The sequence below is a fragment of the Perognathus longimembris genome, unplaced genomic scaffold, assembly GCF_023159225.1.
Source record: "Perognathus longimembris pacificus isolate PPM17 unplaced genomic scaffold, ASM2315922v1 HiC_scaffold_5901, whole genome shotgun sequence".
Lineage (NCBI taxonomy): Eukaryota > Metazoa > Chordata > Mammalia > Rodentia > Heteromyidae > Perognathus > Perognathus longimembris.
The window spans coordinates 81617-98969 of NW_025961380.1; the positions used below are offsets into that span (position 1 = coordinate 81617).

General features: G+C 38.6%; 1 protein-coding gene across 1 annotated transcript in view; it reads left to right on the forward strand.

Moving 5' to 3' along the window:
* Nucleotides 1–16606, forward strand: part of LOC125345539 (eIF5-mimic protein 1) — a 56737-nt gene extending 40131 nt beyond the window's left edge. The window contains exons 7-12 of the mRNA XM_048337669.1: nt 1117–1226; nt 5661–5831; nt 7391–7537; nt 8779–8917; nt 15489–15611; nt 16144–16606. Of these exons, the coding sequence (XP_048193626.1) occupies nt 1117–1226; nt 5661–5831; nt 7391–7537; nt 8779–8917; nt 15489–15611; nt 16144–16172 (719 nt within the window). The 3' untranslated portion in view covers nt 16173–16606. The remainder of the gene's footprint in view (nt 1–1116; nt 1227–5660; nt 5832–7390; nt 7538–8778; nt 8918–15488; nt 15612–16143) is intronic.
* Nucleotides 16607–17353: the final 747 nt, after the last annotated feature.

Below are 17353 nucleotides of genomic sequence, written 5' to 3' on the forward strand. Positions count from 1 at the left end.
GGAGTTCAGGTCTGAGTGAGGGGCCTTCTGCTGACGCAGCTGGGGGCTACAAGCTGCTCCTGGAAATGTAGTGAAGGGCTGAGGACCTGACATGGAGGAAATGCTAACAGTAAGGCTGTCATAAAGAGGCTAATTGGACTGGCACATCTGTCCCAAGCCTTTCACAAAGATGTTTGGAATCAGTTTTTGACCAAATCTTTGAATTATCCATATTTCTTGGGTATGATTTCCATCATCTCAGTAAAACTTTTGGTGCTAAGTGCCAGAGGTCTCCTGTATCTCATTTTTGCATTTTAGTAAAACCAACATAACAGATGAAATATCTACAACCTTAACATCAGCATGAGCTTTAATCGTGGTCTGCCATTTTTTGACATGGAACACGTTTTATCATAGGTAAGGTCCATGCTACGAAAGCCAATGAGGCAGTTAGTATTTTCCCTGAAATTCCCAGTAATTACCTTGAGTGTTCTAAGTTCAACTTCATTGTTCTGCAGATCATCAAGGTTCACCTCAAAAACCCAAAACTTGGAATCATCAGATACAATTTTGGTTTCTGAATCATTGTGACTAGCTTTTCCCAATGTTTCTCATACTGAATACAGCTGATGCTTTTACTTTATGCCAGTCTTTCTGAGAAAAATGGATCTACCACTGTCTTTCTGGGTCCATTTTCTATCAGCTTTTGTAAGGTACTTTTCTTATGAGCAACCATTATGATGCTGCTCAGAAAGCCAAAAGAGCAGATGAGTATTGCAAACATAAAATACTGATGCACCACAGAATGAAATTTAGACAAAAGTAAAGGCAGTAACTATTTATTTGATCAGAGGAAAAGAAAATACATAAGTAGCTAACAATTAAAGCAGGTTGGAATCAGAAGTTCAGGTTCACAAAATATTGTAACTTTTCCCCCCTTCTTGTCACACATACTCTTTGAAGCAATGAAGCAAGAACTGTGCCAACAGGTCTGCCATTTTTCCTTTTTACCAAACCATTTACCCATTTCAGGAAACTTGTAAGAAATTCTGCCTTGTACATCATCACAAGTGGTTTTGCTCCTATAAGGAATGAAATTCTGTTCTTTGTTTTATTTTGTGGTTGTTGTCCCCATAGGCATTGCAGCCTCCTTTGCTGTCAAGCTGTTCAAAGCCTGGATGGCAGAAAAAGACGCCAACTCTGTTACCTCCTCTCTGAGAAAAGCCAACTTAGACAAGAGGCTGCTCGTAAGTGTTTTCTTGCCTTAGGTTTTATGTGTGATGGTTTCGTTGTGGCCTTGACAAGAGCCTGAGATGACAGAGCCTCTACTACCTGAAATTGTGTTCCTCTCTCTTTTGCGTGCTTGAAAGAAACTAATTCCATTGTAATTTTTAGGAGGTAAATGGCCCAAAATGCTTACATAATCATACCAATCATAGGTAAAAATAGATTTTGAAAGCTGGTTACCCATGGCTCCCTCTTGCTACTAAGGAAGTTGATGTCTAAGGGTACCAGTTTGAAGCCCAGCCCAGCAAGAAAGACTGTGAGACTCAGCTCCATTAAGCCAGAGGTGAAGCTGTGACTCAAGTAGTAGACAGCTAAACTTGAGCAAAAATGCTCAAGCCCTGAGTTCAAGCTCTGTGACTGACAAAAAAAAACAACAACTTCCTTTTATAGCCATTCACTCATAAGCAAACCTAAAATTTTAATGTGATCTAAAAAATGTCCCATTAATTTCAAATAGAGATTAAGATTAGTAGTAGAGTAAGATTAGATTAGTAGTCTAATCTCTATTGATATTTGTATGAGTTAGACTATACTGTTCTCAAACACATGGTAAGTAGTTAGTTGACAACACAAGTATAAACAAGATTTCTCTGGGGGCTGGGAATATGGCCTAGTGGCAAGAGTGCTTGCCTCGTATACATGAGGCCCTGGGTTTGATTCCTCAGCACCACATATACAGAAAATGGCCAGAAGTGGCACTGTGGCTCAAGTGGCAGAGTGCTAGCCTTGAGCAAAAAAGAAGCCAGGGACAGTGCTCAGGCCCTGAGTTCACGGCCTAGGACTGGCCAAAAAAAAAAATAGATTTCTCTGAAAAAAAATTTTTTTAATTTATTTTTGTGCTAGTCACGGGACTTGCACTCTGGGCCTGGGTGCTATTCCTGACATTTTTTGCTCCAAGCTAGTGCTCTACCATTTAAGCCACAGCTCTACTCTCAACCTTACATAGAGTGTCATCGACTTTCCTGCTCAGGCTGTCTTTAAACCCCAATCTTCAGATCTCATCCTCCTGAGTAGCTAGGATTATAGGTGTGATCAACTAGCCCCCAACCCTGGAAATTCTTAAACAATTGAAGAAAGCAAACTAGTTATAGTTCATTTGAAGTCTTGATGATCACAACTGCTGATTATTATTTCTCCCATTTTTGTACTTCTCAAAGAAAATTATTTTCTTCTTATAATTGCTATTTCTCCCTACAGTGTTTTTCTGTGCAGATAACAAACATTTCTCAATGCAGAATTACTTTTTATAATTCTAAGACAAAGTCTAAAGTCAAAATGCCCCTAGCAACTTCTCCCTATTACTTAAAATAGCCCTATCTGTGCCGTTAAAGTGTTTATATCATGATAAAGAAGAAAAATGAATAAACCTGGGATCTAATTCATTTCTGCTAATGAGAATAATTTTATTTCAGTATATATTTATTGAGGATTTATTGTTGTGGGCATGATCTTAGAAGAAGCTATGGGGCCAGAAGCAAACAAAATAGAAAAGTACCCTGCCCAGGTCTGGTGGACTTAGTGAAAACCCTTGTACAGAGGAACTCAAGAAAGAGTCTTAAAGGAGAAAAGAATAATTTTCTAGGGAAGGTGAAAATTCATATGGAGGGAACATATTTCTTGCCCATGAGGGTATGAGTGGAATAACTATGTATCTTAGCTAGGCTCAATTGGATTCTATAGATATTTGAGTTCAAGACCCCATCTGAGGCATTCTATAATCAGCGAGGATAAGAACAGAGAAGGACAGAATGAAAGCCATCAAGTGCAATGAAGACTTACCTTCTGTTGGACAAAGACATTGACAAGCAAGGGGTGGTAAATTCAGTTCACTGAGTAGCTACTTGTGTACCCTGCTCACCCTGCAGATAGCAAGGAAGGGCTTGATGTAGTATTATGTTGACAAAGCAAAGGTAAGTGATTGGGAACAAGGATAGAATCTATTTCAACTTGCCACAAAAGACTCAATTATTTCTTTTTTTCTTCTTATTATTAAGTAGCTATACAAAGGGGCTTCAATTTCAGAATTCAGGTTATGAATACAATATAGCTTCACTGATGTTACGCTATGTTATTCTTTCCCATCTTTCCCCATCATCTTGAGCCTTTTTATTTTTTTGTCAAACTGATGTACAGAGAGGTTACAGTTTCATACGGTAGGCATTGGATACATTTCTTGTACTGTTTGTTACCTTCTCCCTCATTCACCCCTACCCCTTTCCCTCACCCCCCATGAGTTGTTCAGTTGGTTTACACCAAACAGTTTTGCAAGTATTGCTTTTGTACCCGTTTGTCTTTTTATTCTGTGTCTCTCGATTTTGGTATTCCCTTTCACTTTCCTAGTTCTAATACCACTATACACAGTTTCCAATGTACTCAGGTGAGATACAGTGATAGTGCAGGTACAACCACAGGAAGGGGATACAAGAGGATCATCAACAATAGAAGCTATGGTTTCAAATGGCATGTTGAAAGTAATTACAACAGTGATATAACAGTCATTTCCATCACATGGAGTTCATTTCACTTAGCATCATCTTATATGAGACTTAATTCTACCATCTAGAAAAATTTCTTTACACAGTTGTTATAAGGAAAGAACTAATACCATCTTGATTCGTGAAAGAAACTATGTAAAATTGAATAACTTTCCTCTCCTAAATTTGGAAGATCTTAAGTGATAAGCGAAATATTAGTTACAAAGTGTCAGTCTGGTATAAAATGTTTAACACAAATTCAGGTTTGGTAGGTGCTCTCACTAACCCTGATCTGACATTTTGAAACATATGAATTAAGATGATTAAAAGATGGGGATTACTGAATTAGGTATTAGCAAAGAAGCTGCTGGCTGTATGCATTGCACATCTCCACTGAAATTTATATTGGAGTCATACTGCCTTTAGCTCTATATATGCAGATATAACCAATACTAAGTTTAGGTATATTTCTTTAGACTTGACAGCAGCTTGAAAAAATGTGAAAGCTTTGAAAAGTGCCTTAATTTCTTAGTTGGGTGTTGAACTCACACAGGATTAGATCATGACTAAGTGTTACTGAGATTCTGCCAAACCGTGTAGGGAAAAATGAAGTGAAATAAAAATACAAAAGCAGCTCTGGTGTTTTGCTCTTTTCTTAAAAGTAAAAAGTTCCATCAAAATTATATAATCAACTGAAAAGTTTCTTAAGTTGAGTTTAGTTTGTTAGGTCTTACCATGAATTTGAGAACAGCCATCAGTAGTAGATATGACAGATTTTCTTCATTGCTCCTCAATTCATATTTCTGAATAATCACGACATTTGCTCAGAATCAGAATAAAGATTGAGAAGAAAATGGTTATGTTATTCTGTATTGTCCTCTATCCTTTTCAACATCACTAAAATTGACTTGTCTAAAGGAAACAGTATAAATCTTTAGTGATTTCAGTATTCTTTCCAGATTAAAGTATTAAAATAATATTCAGTTATTTACGTTTCTTTTAGGAGGCAAGCACTCTTGCCACTAGGCCATAGTCCCAGCCCTTTACTGTTGGACCTGGGTAACTGCAACCATAGTCAGGACATGGGGGATGCAGAGGCGAGTGGACCAATGCATATTTTATTTCAGGAGGGCCAGGGTTTATATACTGTATTAGGGATAGGGTCGAATGAAGTTCAAACAGAAAGATATACGTTGCAGGACAAGACTTATCTAAACATGGTTACATCTGCCAATACATCATAGGCTAGATTTACCTAAGCATGGTTACATCTGTTAATACATTATAGGATTAGACCGGTCAAGGCAAGGCTACATTTATCTCCTAAATGCTTGTTTACACTAAGTTAACTATCTTACCATAAAACTCCCCACAGACAGCAAAACCCTCTCCTCGTGTTAATGTGTAAATAAATTTTCCAAGGACCTCTCTTATCAGGGGAGGAATGTCTCATGATCAATTGGTTTCTTTTAGCCATCAAACACAGAACATTCCTTAACGGAATTTTCCCCTATTAGTTTGTTAATGGGCTTCGGAAAGTTAGTGCTGAGGCCGAGTCCTCCACAGATCAGAGAATCATTCTCCCACACTTTACGTTTCTTTTAGCAAATTAACCTCTGTACTTACACATGCAATCATTGATTAAAGTAAAAGAAAGAGGAACTGGTAGATCAAAATGAATAAAGTGAAGCTATCTGAGCTATCTGATCTAAGTTGCTGACAATTCTCTTTCTGAAATGGCTTGTTATAAAAGGTGTAAAGTTCTCTAGATACATTAGAGATCTATTCTTCTGAAAACATGACCTTGTTATTCTCTTCCAAATATGGGATGTCTTAAGTGACATGTTAAATATGAAAGCTCTATCCTTTATGCCTTGAAGTTTGCTTTTAATTTAAGAGTCTTTCCCCTTTTCGTCTCAGGAACTCTTTCCAGTGAACAGACAGAGCGTGGATCATTTTGCTAAGTACTTCACTGATGCAGGGCTGAAGGAGCTCTCAGATTTTCTACGAGTTCAGCAGTCCCTGGGCACCAGGAAGGAGCTGCAGAAGGAACTCCAGGAGCGTCTGTCTCAGGAATGCCCAATCAAGGAGGTAGGAGACCACAGGCAGACACCCCTGCAACACACACCAGAGAAGGGATAGGGAAGTCACTCCATTTTAAACAGCTTGACCTGGGTTCTAATCTCAGTATAATAGAAACATACACTCACATGTACATGGATGTGCATATATACACATATACATGGACATGGATATATATATGCACACACACAAATGAGAATTAATTGCATAGATCATATGCCATAAGCTCTCCTCCTACATTTATTAATTTACATTTATATCTATGTACATGCATAATCTAGATAACAACAGTTCCTATGACTGTAATTCTGTCTACTTTTTACATACCTGGAGAAAGCTTCCTCTTCACACTTCAAAATCAACCTTATAAGCTGAAAATTAAAAGTGGAGAATCTTTCCCCTAAATCCCTGCCCCTAGCCATTCTCTACCATGCTTGAAGCCTCTGCAAGGCTATTTTAATGCTTGAAGGCTGGAAAATTTCAGGTTGATAACCATCCACCAGATGGAGGTGTTGTAACAGCAAATACTCTCAAATCTTATGATGTTAAAGTCAACAGTACATTCAGTGACATTTCTTTGAGCCAGAGCTTGTATGTGTCTGATTTCCTATGGGCAACAAAAAGCTGTAACAAAAACCATTGTGACGGTTTGAGATGCAAGGCTGTCCTCCTTCTTTGTGTCGTCCCTCACACAGCCAGCCTGGAACTGACCTTGCCCAGCCGCTTCTCATCTCAAGGGTATTCAGCCCACTACCGCACTTTCTACTGTCCAACCTAGAAGTAATAGAAGTAGTGTCTTTTCACTTAAAAAGCACAGAAGCAGATGGAAAGAATTGTGCTACTACACAAAAATATTCTCGAAATATATGAGTTTAAAGGAAAAAAAGCACTTCAGATAAATTTGATACAAAATACATCATTAGGCAGTGCTACTTCTTATATCATGAGAATTGAGAATAAATTTAAATGTTTGTACATATTTGGAAAGGGGGAAATAATCTCCTGAGTTTAGCTGAATTGATAGTTACAAATTTTGAACATTGCCTTGCACTGTGTCATTTACCTTCCAAATTTACTTTTCATTGCAATGGAACCTGAGAGTGAGCAAAAGTAATAATTAAAGGAAAAATTGAAGAGAATAGACATTATCCAATAAGAGGTTTAAAGTTAAGACGTGGAGGTAAAAAAAAGTCACAGCTCTGATGCCGTTTTCAAGTTCTAAAAAAGCCAGATTGGCTCAATTGTCCCTGTTCTGTTAGATGGTAATAGAGTCCTCCGTGCAAAAGCACAATCTACAACACAGTTCTCTTTCATTCTAGCTATCCTGCAGCTCCTAGCTAGAGCTATACCTATTAGTTTTGGAACTAAAAATAAGTGTACTCGGAGAACATAAGCTTTTCCTTTCTTTGGTAATTTGTGATCTTTACTAGAAATGTGGGCGGAGGGGAGTGCTGAGCAGACTGTACTATTTCTTTGTATCTTCCCCAAACCTTTCTGTTGGCCAAGCAGTGAGAGGGGGAGCACCCCATCTTCCTGTTGCATTCTGACCCCCTTTCTACAAAATGCAGGTGGTGCTTTATGTCAAAGAAGAAATGAAAAGGAATGACCTCCCTGAAACAGCAGTGATTGGCCTTCTGTGGACCTGTATCATGAATGCTGTCGAGTGGAACAAGAAGGAGGAACTTGTTGCAGAGCAAGCCCTCAAGCATCTGAAGGTAAAAAGTCTTCCTAAGAAGCTGTCTCAGCTGAAGGCCACCTGAACCTCTGGAGTGTGTCAAATGATTTCTAGTTGTGACTTTCCCAGAGTCAAGCTAAACATATACTTAGTTCCTAATACTTTTCTTTTTCCGGTTTTTCCCTGCCTAAAATGTTTCAGATAGAAGAATATATGAAATATCCTGAGATGAGTTCTTGTTAAAAAATATCCCAAACTGGGTGTTGTTGACTCACACCTGTAATCCTAGTTAGATTGAGATCTAAGTAAGGATCATGGTTTGAAGGCAGCCCATGCAAGAAAGTCTGATTTTCTTATCTCCAATTAACAACCAAAAAGCTGGAAGTGGATCTATGGCCTAAGTGGTAAAGCACTAACCTTGATCAAAAAAGCTCAAAAACAATACTCAGGCCCTGAATTCAAGCCCCAAGACCAGCATTTTTTTTTTAAATGAAAAAGCTTATCAGAGAAATTACAAAAATCATCTTACACAGTATTATATATTAAATATGACCTACCTGTTGTCATTCATTCTGTTCTATGTGACAGTTTATCAAATGTTTTTATTGTTTCCTCCTTACAAAATTATATTGAAGTGTAGAGTTAGATCCTATCTTTAATTTACACTTGAGTTGGGAAGTCAAGGTCAGAATATAATTCATAGAAATAGTCTCTACCAATTACCTGTGGCTTATACTTGTAATCTTAGCTGCTCAAGAGGGTGAGATCCATGGTTTAAAACCAACATAGGCTGAAAAGCTTATGAGAGTATTATCTCCAATTAACCAGCAGAAGCAGAGCAATAACTGCAGTGAAGTGAATCCAAGCACATTTGGTATTAAAGAAACAATAGGAACGAAGCTGCCCAGATGACCTGTGAAGAGTCTGGGGTATCTGGGGACGGAGAAGAGAGTCCCACTCTTTATGTTGATAGAGCCATACTTTGAAGTAATGAGTAGTTTAAAGATGTAATTTTTACAATATCAGTTACAAATAGTAGACATGCAGTTTTAATATAGGAACATTCTCATTTTGGGGCTCATGTTAATAAAAAAAACATGAGGGAAATCTAAAACACTCCAGTAAAAGCAATTCATTTTGGTTAGACATAGTATGATAATAGGAAGATAATAGTCCTAACTATGAACAAATGTATTTTAAGCAGACACACAGGTCATTAATATTCCACCAGTGTTGACTCCTTACACCCCAGTAATTGCATTTATTCTGTTTCTGTTCTAGCAATACGCTCCCTTGCTGGCTGTGTTCAGTTCCCAAGGCCAATCGGAGCTGATCCTCCTCCAGAAGGTTCAAGAATACTGTTATGACAACATCCACTTCATGAAAGCCTTTCAGAAGATTGTGGTTCTCTTTTATAAAGGTAGCTGTCCATCTATGTGGCTTCAACCCTTTGCTTCAGTGTTTTGGTGAGGCCCCTGAAGGGTACAGCAGGAGATTAGGGGTTTCTGTGCCAGAGGGTAAGAGTGCCCCAGAAATCATCATCTGTAAAAGTTGCAGCGAGGCCTGGTGATATGGCCTAGTGGCAAAAGAGCTTGCCTCCTATACGTGAGGCCGTGGATTCGATTCCCCAGCACCACATATACAGAAAATGGCCGCAAGTGCGCTGTGGCTCAAGTGGCAGAGTACTAGCCTTGAGCAAAAAGAAGCCAGGGACAGTGCTCAGGCCCTGAGTCCAAGACCCAGGACTGGCCCCCCCCAAAAAAAAAAAAAGTTACAACGAAGTAACCATGTTATGCAGAGAGAAAGCACACTGCATTGGACTTTGCCTGGGAACCCAGACTAGTGAAACTCATAGGTACGTCTAACCAGGGGAAGTTGCCAAAAGACAGGGTGAGGGTAAGCTGGATATTGGAGTTGTGTTTTGTTTCGGTTTTTTTCAGAGATGGTGAAAGAATGTAATTATATAAGATAATTGGGTCTCCTTTAGCACTGGAACAATTAGCTGTAATAACAATGATTATCAAAATGCTATCTATACTATGTTCAGACCTGTTGAGGTACCGTAGAGCTGACTTAAAAATTACTGAAATAATTAGCCTTTTTCACTTGGCATTTTAGTTATTTGGCCCAGCCATTTTATCTTCCAAGGCAATGGCTATTTTTAGGCTTTCACATTTACTGTCTTCTCATTGTATTTTATAAGGCTTAGGTTGCCATGACGACTGGCACTAAAAATGAATGCTAAGGGTTTTAACTGAACTCAATCTCTGTACCTACAGCATAAAAAAAATATCATGGGATGATTTTTTTTGGTCCAGATTTATTATGTAGGCTTGTAAGGGGAGGAAGGAGCACTTAAGAGAGAGATTTTGAACATTATATAATGCTAATTAGAAGTTATATTACTAGTGTAAGTAGCATGATATCAGAATAATTAGGTTATAAAGTAATTCCAGTTAATTTTCCTTTTGGCATATTATTAGAATCAAGTTTGAATGATGCCTATGAAAGTTGGAATATTAAAAATTCACGTGATTAGTCACCATTTTAAACTAATTAAATTTATGTCCTAGGCCTGGATTCTTTTTGCTCAAAGCTAGCACTCTACCACTTCCAGCCTTTCCTGTTTATGTGGTGCTGAGGAATCAAACCCAGTGCTTCTTACATGCTAGGCAAGCACTCTACCTAAACTACATACCCAGCCCTTTTACTTCCTTTTTATAAAACAAAACAAACCAAACAGGGGCCGGAGATATGGCCTAGTGGCAAGAGTGCTTGCCTTGTATACATGAGGCCCTGAGTTCGATTCCCCAGCACCACATATACAGAAAACGGCCAGAAGTGGCGCTGTGGCTCAAGTGGCAGAGTGCTAGCCTTGAGCAAGAAGAAGCCAGGGACAGTGCTCAGGCTCTGAGTCTAAGGCCCAGGACTGGCCAAAAAAAATAAAAAAATCTTGTGATAGCCCCCAGTGGAATCCCTCCAGCTGTCGTGCTCTCATCACCAGCCTGCAGTGACTTCTGTTCCCAGATGTGTGATCTGCTTTCATGATGTGCTTTTCCTTCCTGCCTTGGAGCTTTCTTCAGGCTCACTATGGTGCCTTCACCATGTATGTGTGACCTGTTTATCAAGTGGTAGAGTGCTACCTTGAGCAAAAAGAAGCCAGGAACTCAGGCCCTGAGTTCAAGCCCCAGGACTGGCCAAAAAAAAAAAAAAAAAGAAGAAGCAAACTTGATAAACTAGTTTCTCAGCTGCAGTTTGCTTTCTTGTCATACTAGATAACCCTTCCAGCTTCTTACCAGAATTTTTCTAACCTAAGCACAGTTGAGCCTCCTTTTTCAGGAGTTACCCTAGTTCATTGTACCCTTCATTCACTAAAAAGTCAACAAACTGCTTGTTATCAGTAATGACTTATAGATGGCCTATGAAGTACTAAAATCCTTCAAATTACTCATTATATCTAATCGATAATAGCATCTTTCCCCTCTATGCTGCTTGTAACAGCTTCTGACAGGTAGTAAAACTGAATTTGAGTTAGTTCCTGCTTCTCAGTACCAAATGCTAAGAGATAATGACCAGAAATTGTAAAATGTGGGCACGAGAAAGGGAAGAGGTCTTCTATAGGCCATTCATTAACTAGATAATCAGCTTTTAGATAACCTAAAGTTAGTGAGAGCTATGACAAGTTTGAGCAGGCCCAAGGGAACATCTATTTTCTTCTGCTTATTTTTTAAAAGAAATTTTTCAAAAACTTAATGGCAATTTATAAACATATCCTTGAGGTGCTAAAAACTAATCATTATTTTCTCGGTAATCTGATCATCTCCCACGCATTTCTTTTTTTGTTTGTTTTGGTTTTTTGCCCCTCCTGGGTAGAGCTTGAACTCAGGGTCTGGGCACTGTCCTTGAGCTTTTTTGTGTTCAAGACTATAGCACTCTACCACCACTTTCACCCACAGCACCACTTCCTTACCTATGCACACACATCTTCCCAAAGATTTCCAGGACAAGAGAATATCAGAAATTTGATTATATCATTAACCATGTCCTTATAATTAATGCTATCCAGTACCATTATTTTTTAATGATTTAAAATTTTTTATACAGTGGAATAAAAGTAAATGAATTATAAGTAATGTTTATCATCAATGAAATGATGAGTAACATCATTTTACATTTAACAAAGGTTTAACTCTTTATTTCTAAAAAATCTACATTTTTATATGTTTAAGACAGTAAGAAAAGTAGCAAATCAAACCAATCAATTTCTTTTTCTTTTTTTTTGTCAGTCATGGGGCTTGAAATCAGGGCGTGGTGGGTGCTGTCCCTGAGGTTTTTTTAATTCTAGGCTGTTGCTCTATCACTTGAACCACTTCTGTACTTCGAGATTTTTGGTGGTTAACTGAAGATAAGATTCTCACAGATTTTCCTGCCCAGGCTGCCTCAGAACCATGATCCTGAGATCTCAGCCTTCTGAGTAGCTATGATTACAGGTGGAAGCCACCTGCACCTGGAATAGAACAGTCTTTAAAATCTTCTTAAAAGAAGATGAATGCTCTTCTCAGCAAATATTCCTAGAACTCTTAGGGGAAATTATCTTTCAGTTGTGTCCCTATGTGAGATATCCTCAATGTACTCTAACTTTCCTAAGTTTTAGGTCCCATAGTTTTAAACTTAATTGCCTAAGCTTAATTAACTGACATTTTGGAAAACTAGAAATTCTCACCCTATTTTTATAGGTTATGTTATCTCTTTGATCCTCATAGGCTCCAGATTTTAAGCTGGAATTATATAAATTGAGAAATACTCCATTTTTCCTCATCAGTTTAGTTCATTTGTATTTAATACAATGTATTAAGAATGTACTGTATGGCCAGTCTTATGTTAAATCCTGGAAATGGAATGAATCAAGTGGCATGCAACTTTCTGAATTTCAGGTATAGAAAAAAACCTCCTGATATCAACTGTCAACAAGGACTCCTTGTAGAGAATTTCTAAAGTGGTAGGATGATGGAGAGAGCAAGGGAGGGCACTCAACATGAATCTGAATCCAATGTGGAGAAGAAAAAGAGGCTTCTCAGGGGATGCAAATATTTCCATGAGACATTCACAAAGTTGGCCAAGTGGAAGGAAAGCAAACACATAATCTGAGAGAACTTTTGAGTCCACCAGTAGGGTATCTTCAGTTCTTAACTGTGCTTTCACTGGAATTTGGTATTCCTGGTAGGCACTCCTGGAAAATCTCAACAAAAACACAGTGGTCTCCAAATTTTAATGAACCTTTCTCTCCTGACTTTAAGCAGAAATTTAAAAAGAAAGAAGCTGTCTCTTTGTTCCCCAAGAGTTTCTGCCTTTGTAGATTAGACTTCTCACTAAACAGAAATTAAATTTCTTAATGGCCTGGTTGTAGAAATTTGGTCTACAGGCAAATCTATATAACTAAATTGGGTTCTTAATCTCTAAAGGCTCAGTTTTGTGCTATTTATCTGGTTAGGTAGACAGTACATTCACTTAGTATTCATTTCGTAAGTCCTGTCCCTGTGGGTTTGCTAGGCAAAGGCATGGCCCTTTCTGGCCTCTGGGGCAATAGAGCACAAGGATCAGCTCTCGGCCTTCCCAAGGAAACCTCAGACAGGGAATATGGCCTAGTGGCAAGAGTGCTTGCCTTGTATACATGAAGCCCTGGGTTTGATTCCCCAGCACCACGTGTATAGGAAATGGCCAGAAGTGGCACTGTGGCTCAAGTAGCAGAGTGCTAGCCTTATTTTATAACAATAATTTATATATAGAGAGAGAGACATTGGGCATGCATCGTCAAAATTGTCTTACTGCTAAGGATGCCTTATCAAAGCAGTCTAGAAATTACTGGTCCAAATCACAGATATCTTAAAGACAATTGACTAGTTACATAGAACTGACTAAAAGCTCTCATTAGCTGGGTGCCAGTGGTTCACTCCTGTAATCCTAGCTACTCAAGAGGCTAAGGTTTGAATACTGAGGTTCAAAGACAACCTGGACAGAAAAATCTATGAGACTCTTTTCTCCAATTAATCACCCTGGAGCTGTGGCTCAAGTGCTAGTGCCAGCCTTCAGTGAAAAAACTAAAGGACAGCTCGCAGGCCCTGACCAATACTAGCTTAAAGGGGGAGGGGCGTCAGTAATCCATCTTAAAAGCTGAAGATGTTCAAGTGGTAGCAATTACCTAGTAAAGTAAGAGATCCTGAGTTCAAACCCTACCACCTCTACCCCTCAAAAAATCCCTAGAGTTCTTGAAAAGCTTTTACAAGGCAGTTTTGCACAGTATCAGGTAACTTCATGAGGCTGTAACTCCCTGCCTTTTTCTCCTTCCCACAACTAGCTTTGTTGGCTGGTGGAAATTTCATTGTCTCAGAAACGTCTTTCATCATTCTGAGGAGAGAATGAAAAACTGGAAATAGAAGCGGCTTAATTAAGAGACTAAAGGATAATAGTAATAAAAGTAATTCTTTCTGTAGGACTCTGTAACTCTTATTTGGCCATGAGTAAATGCAGACTTGTTTCCTTTGCAAAAATGTAGTTTTTTTAATGACAGAGAGACAGAAAGGGAAAGGGATGGGGCACAATGATACAACCACAAGCCTAGCTTCTCAAACAGGAAATAGCCAGGTACTGGTGGCTCACACCTATAATCCTAGCTACTTAGAAAGCTGAGATCTGCGGTTCAAAGCCAGCCTGGGCAAGAAAGTCCCTGTGAGACTCTTATTTCCAGTTAACCACTCAAAAACCAGAAGTGACTCTGTGGCTCAGAGTGGCAGAGCACTGGCTTTGAGCAAAAGAGCTCATGGACAGCGCCCAGGCCCTAAATTCAAGCCCCACAACTGACCCCCCCCCCCAAAAAAAAAAAAGGTGGAATAGGAGGATTGCTGCACAAGTCCAGGAAAAGCAAAAAGTTATCAGGACCCTTGGACCCTATTGCAAAATCGAGATGTGGTGGTATACTCTTGTCAATCCAGCTACTCAGGAGCAAAGATGGAGGATCTCAGTCTAAAGTGGCCCTAGACCAAAAGAAATTTGAAGCCTATAGGGGAACTGGAAAAACAAAGAAAAACTTTCATTTGTTAGAAATGGTTGGTAATGTTTTAAATGCAAACACTATCAAATCACTACTGTCATTTTCTCAAGTTAGAATTATATTAAACCATAAATGTGTCTGTCATTTGAGTGATTCACAAACATCATTGCATGGATTTATCAGTAATGGTAATGGATTTGACATCACGGGACAATTATATCTACTTATTATCTCTTATTGTTTCCTAATCTAAAATCACAATAGGCCATTTTTATATTTCCATTTTTTTTAATATTAAGTATTCCCCATAGTATTGGGCACATGAAGACACACTTGTATTGTTTAGAGTTTGGGGTGATAGATACTTCACACTTTTTGTGGACATCTGTAGGAAATTCTGATCTCTGTTTTTCCTTTAAAGCAGTATAGAGAAAGCAGAGGGGCAGGGGAATGTGGCAGGTGGGGGGAAGGGTCTTTAGTTTAAGGAGACTGTTTGAGATTATCAAGACTCCTCTAAAACAAAATACAAACAAAAGGAATGGGGACATGGCTCACCTAGGTGAGAATTTGCAAGTACTAGCCACGTGTGTACACACACACACATATACACACACACACACACACACACACACGAGCATTTAGCGTATGGTACTATGTGTTTGGAATGAACCGAGATCCTCTATTCAGGAACATTGCAGATAGAAATTTATTTTTCGCCTCTTGACACAACGCTTATGGGATACAGGCCTCAGCATTGCCATCTTCTTTTTTCTACCTTCTGAGTGGCGGATTGCAAGCATGTACTGCCACGCTCAGTGTGACTTTCCTTTATAGAACTTTTAATGTTAAAAGAGATTGCTTCCCTAGTAAGTTCTAGGACCTGAGGGTTTTAAAACACAAGATTCATGGGGTAATTTTTGAAATCTTTGGTGTATGATTGCAGCTGACGTGCTGAGTGAAGAAGCAATTCTGAAGTGGTATAAAGAAGCACATGTTGCCAAGGGCAAGAGTGTTTTTCTTGACCAGATGAAGAAATTTGTTGAGTGGTTACAAAACGCAGAAGAAGGTAATCATTGCATTTTATAATTTTGATGGTCACTTAAGCAAGTACTTTTTCATATTTTAAGGGATGTCTCCCTGCCCCCCCCCATTTTTGTTATCCATTCTAATGATTAAAAGAGTATGAGGAAGAAATAATAGGTAGAAGATAATAGGTACAAGAAAAAAATCCATTTGGTTTAATTTTATGTGGTGGACCCTGTAGGTGTTTTTATAGCACCTTTACCAGTTAACTGGTATTTGCGATGAGAAAAGAGGGTGAAAGAATAATAGATTGATGAGAGAGAATCTAGATATGAATGAGGTGACCGACAGAATGAAAGGGTTATTCTCCATTACCATGGGTCTGTTTAGTTTTTAGGAGAACATTGCATGTGGAAGTGAAAAGGAGTAGTATGTGCTGTGTACCCTCATAAATAACAGTTTTGCCTAATATACAGTTGGTGCCCTGAAATAACAAAGTTGGAGGAGGTGCCTCGTGATCTTTTTTAAAGGTATCCTGGGGGAAATATCTGACTTCTTTCTTCCTTCTCTCCTAGAATCTGAGTCGGAAGGTGAGGAAAATTAACCAGCTCAACAAGCACAATGATTACCCTATACCACACCACACTTTTTGATTGGGAATGCTGAACCATTTGGGAAGAAAAACTTGGCTTCTGTTTTCAGAAAGGAAAAACACAATAGGATAGGCCTCCCTGTGTGGAGAGGAAATGGTTTTCATTTTCTGTTTTATTTTTAAATGGAGCCCTGAGGCATCAGCTAATACACTTGGGACTCTACCTCTCACTATATGCTAACTTAAAGCCATTCAACCAGGAGTCCAGTAGGAATCTGAAAATGAATATTCAGCAGACTCCTTTTTTTAGCGGTATTTTTCAGGTACTGTGTGGTGGATGCCCCACTGGTGTCTATTCCAGGGCCACTTTGGTAGTTGTGTATCTGCTCGTGTATGTGATTTGACAAACTCAGTTTTTTTTTAAAATAAATGGCTTTTTAAAAATCTGCTTACATTCCCAGAGTTTTTATTTCTTACTTTATGCTTTGCTTCTTACAGAGATGGTATTTGTCTTTAATGTTAGGTCGTTTTGTTTTCAATCTACCAAAGCTATTCTGTTCATCTGATCTTTGGTAATAAATTTCTGTTCTTTTCAGAATGAAATAGAAAATACACATGAACACTTCCATTAACACCATAATAATTACTATTAAATGGCTCCTATAAAAAATATGTCCTCTGTTTCCTCAACTCTATTTCTTCTTTGTGCAGAGAACTGAAAGATTGCTAAATCAGGCAAGGTGGCTCATGCATAAAATTTTAAATACTCAGGATGCTAAGATCTGAGGATTACAGTTCAAAGCCAGCCCAAGCAGAAAAGCTCATAAGACTCATCTCCACCAGAAAGCCAGAAGTAGAGATGTGGCTAAAGTGGAAGAGTACCAGCCTGGAGGGAAATAGACAAATGAGAGCATGAGTCCCTAAGTTCCAGCCCCAATTCTACCAGAAACAGTTCTTGATATTTTCTATAGCCTCATGATTTTATTCCCTTAATAACCCATTCTCAATAGTAACAATGAGACATTGGCCATGAAGACAGTTTTATTCTGTAAGTTTAATTCTTAAAAAAATCTAAGGTACCACATTTTCTTGATCCATTCGTCTACTGAGGGGCATCTGGGTTGGCTCCATATTTTAGCTATGACAAATTGTGCTGCGATGAACATTGTTGTACTGGTGGCTTTAGTGTGTTC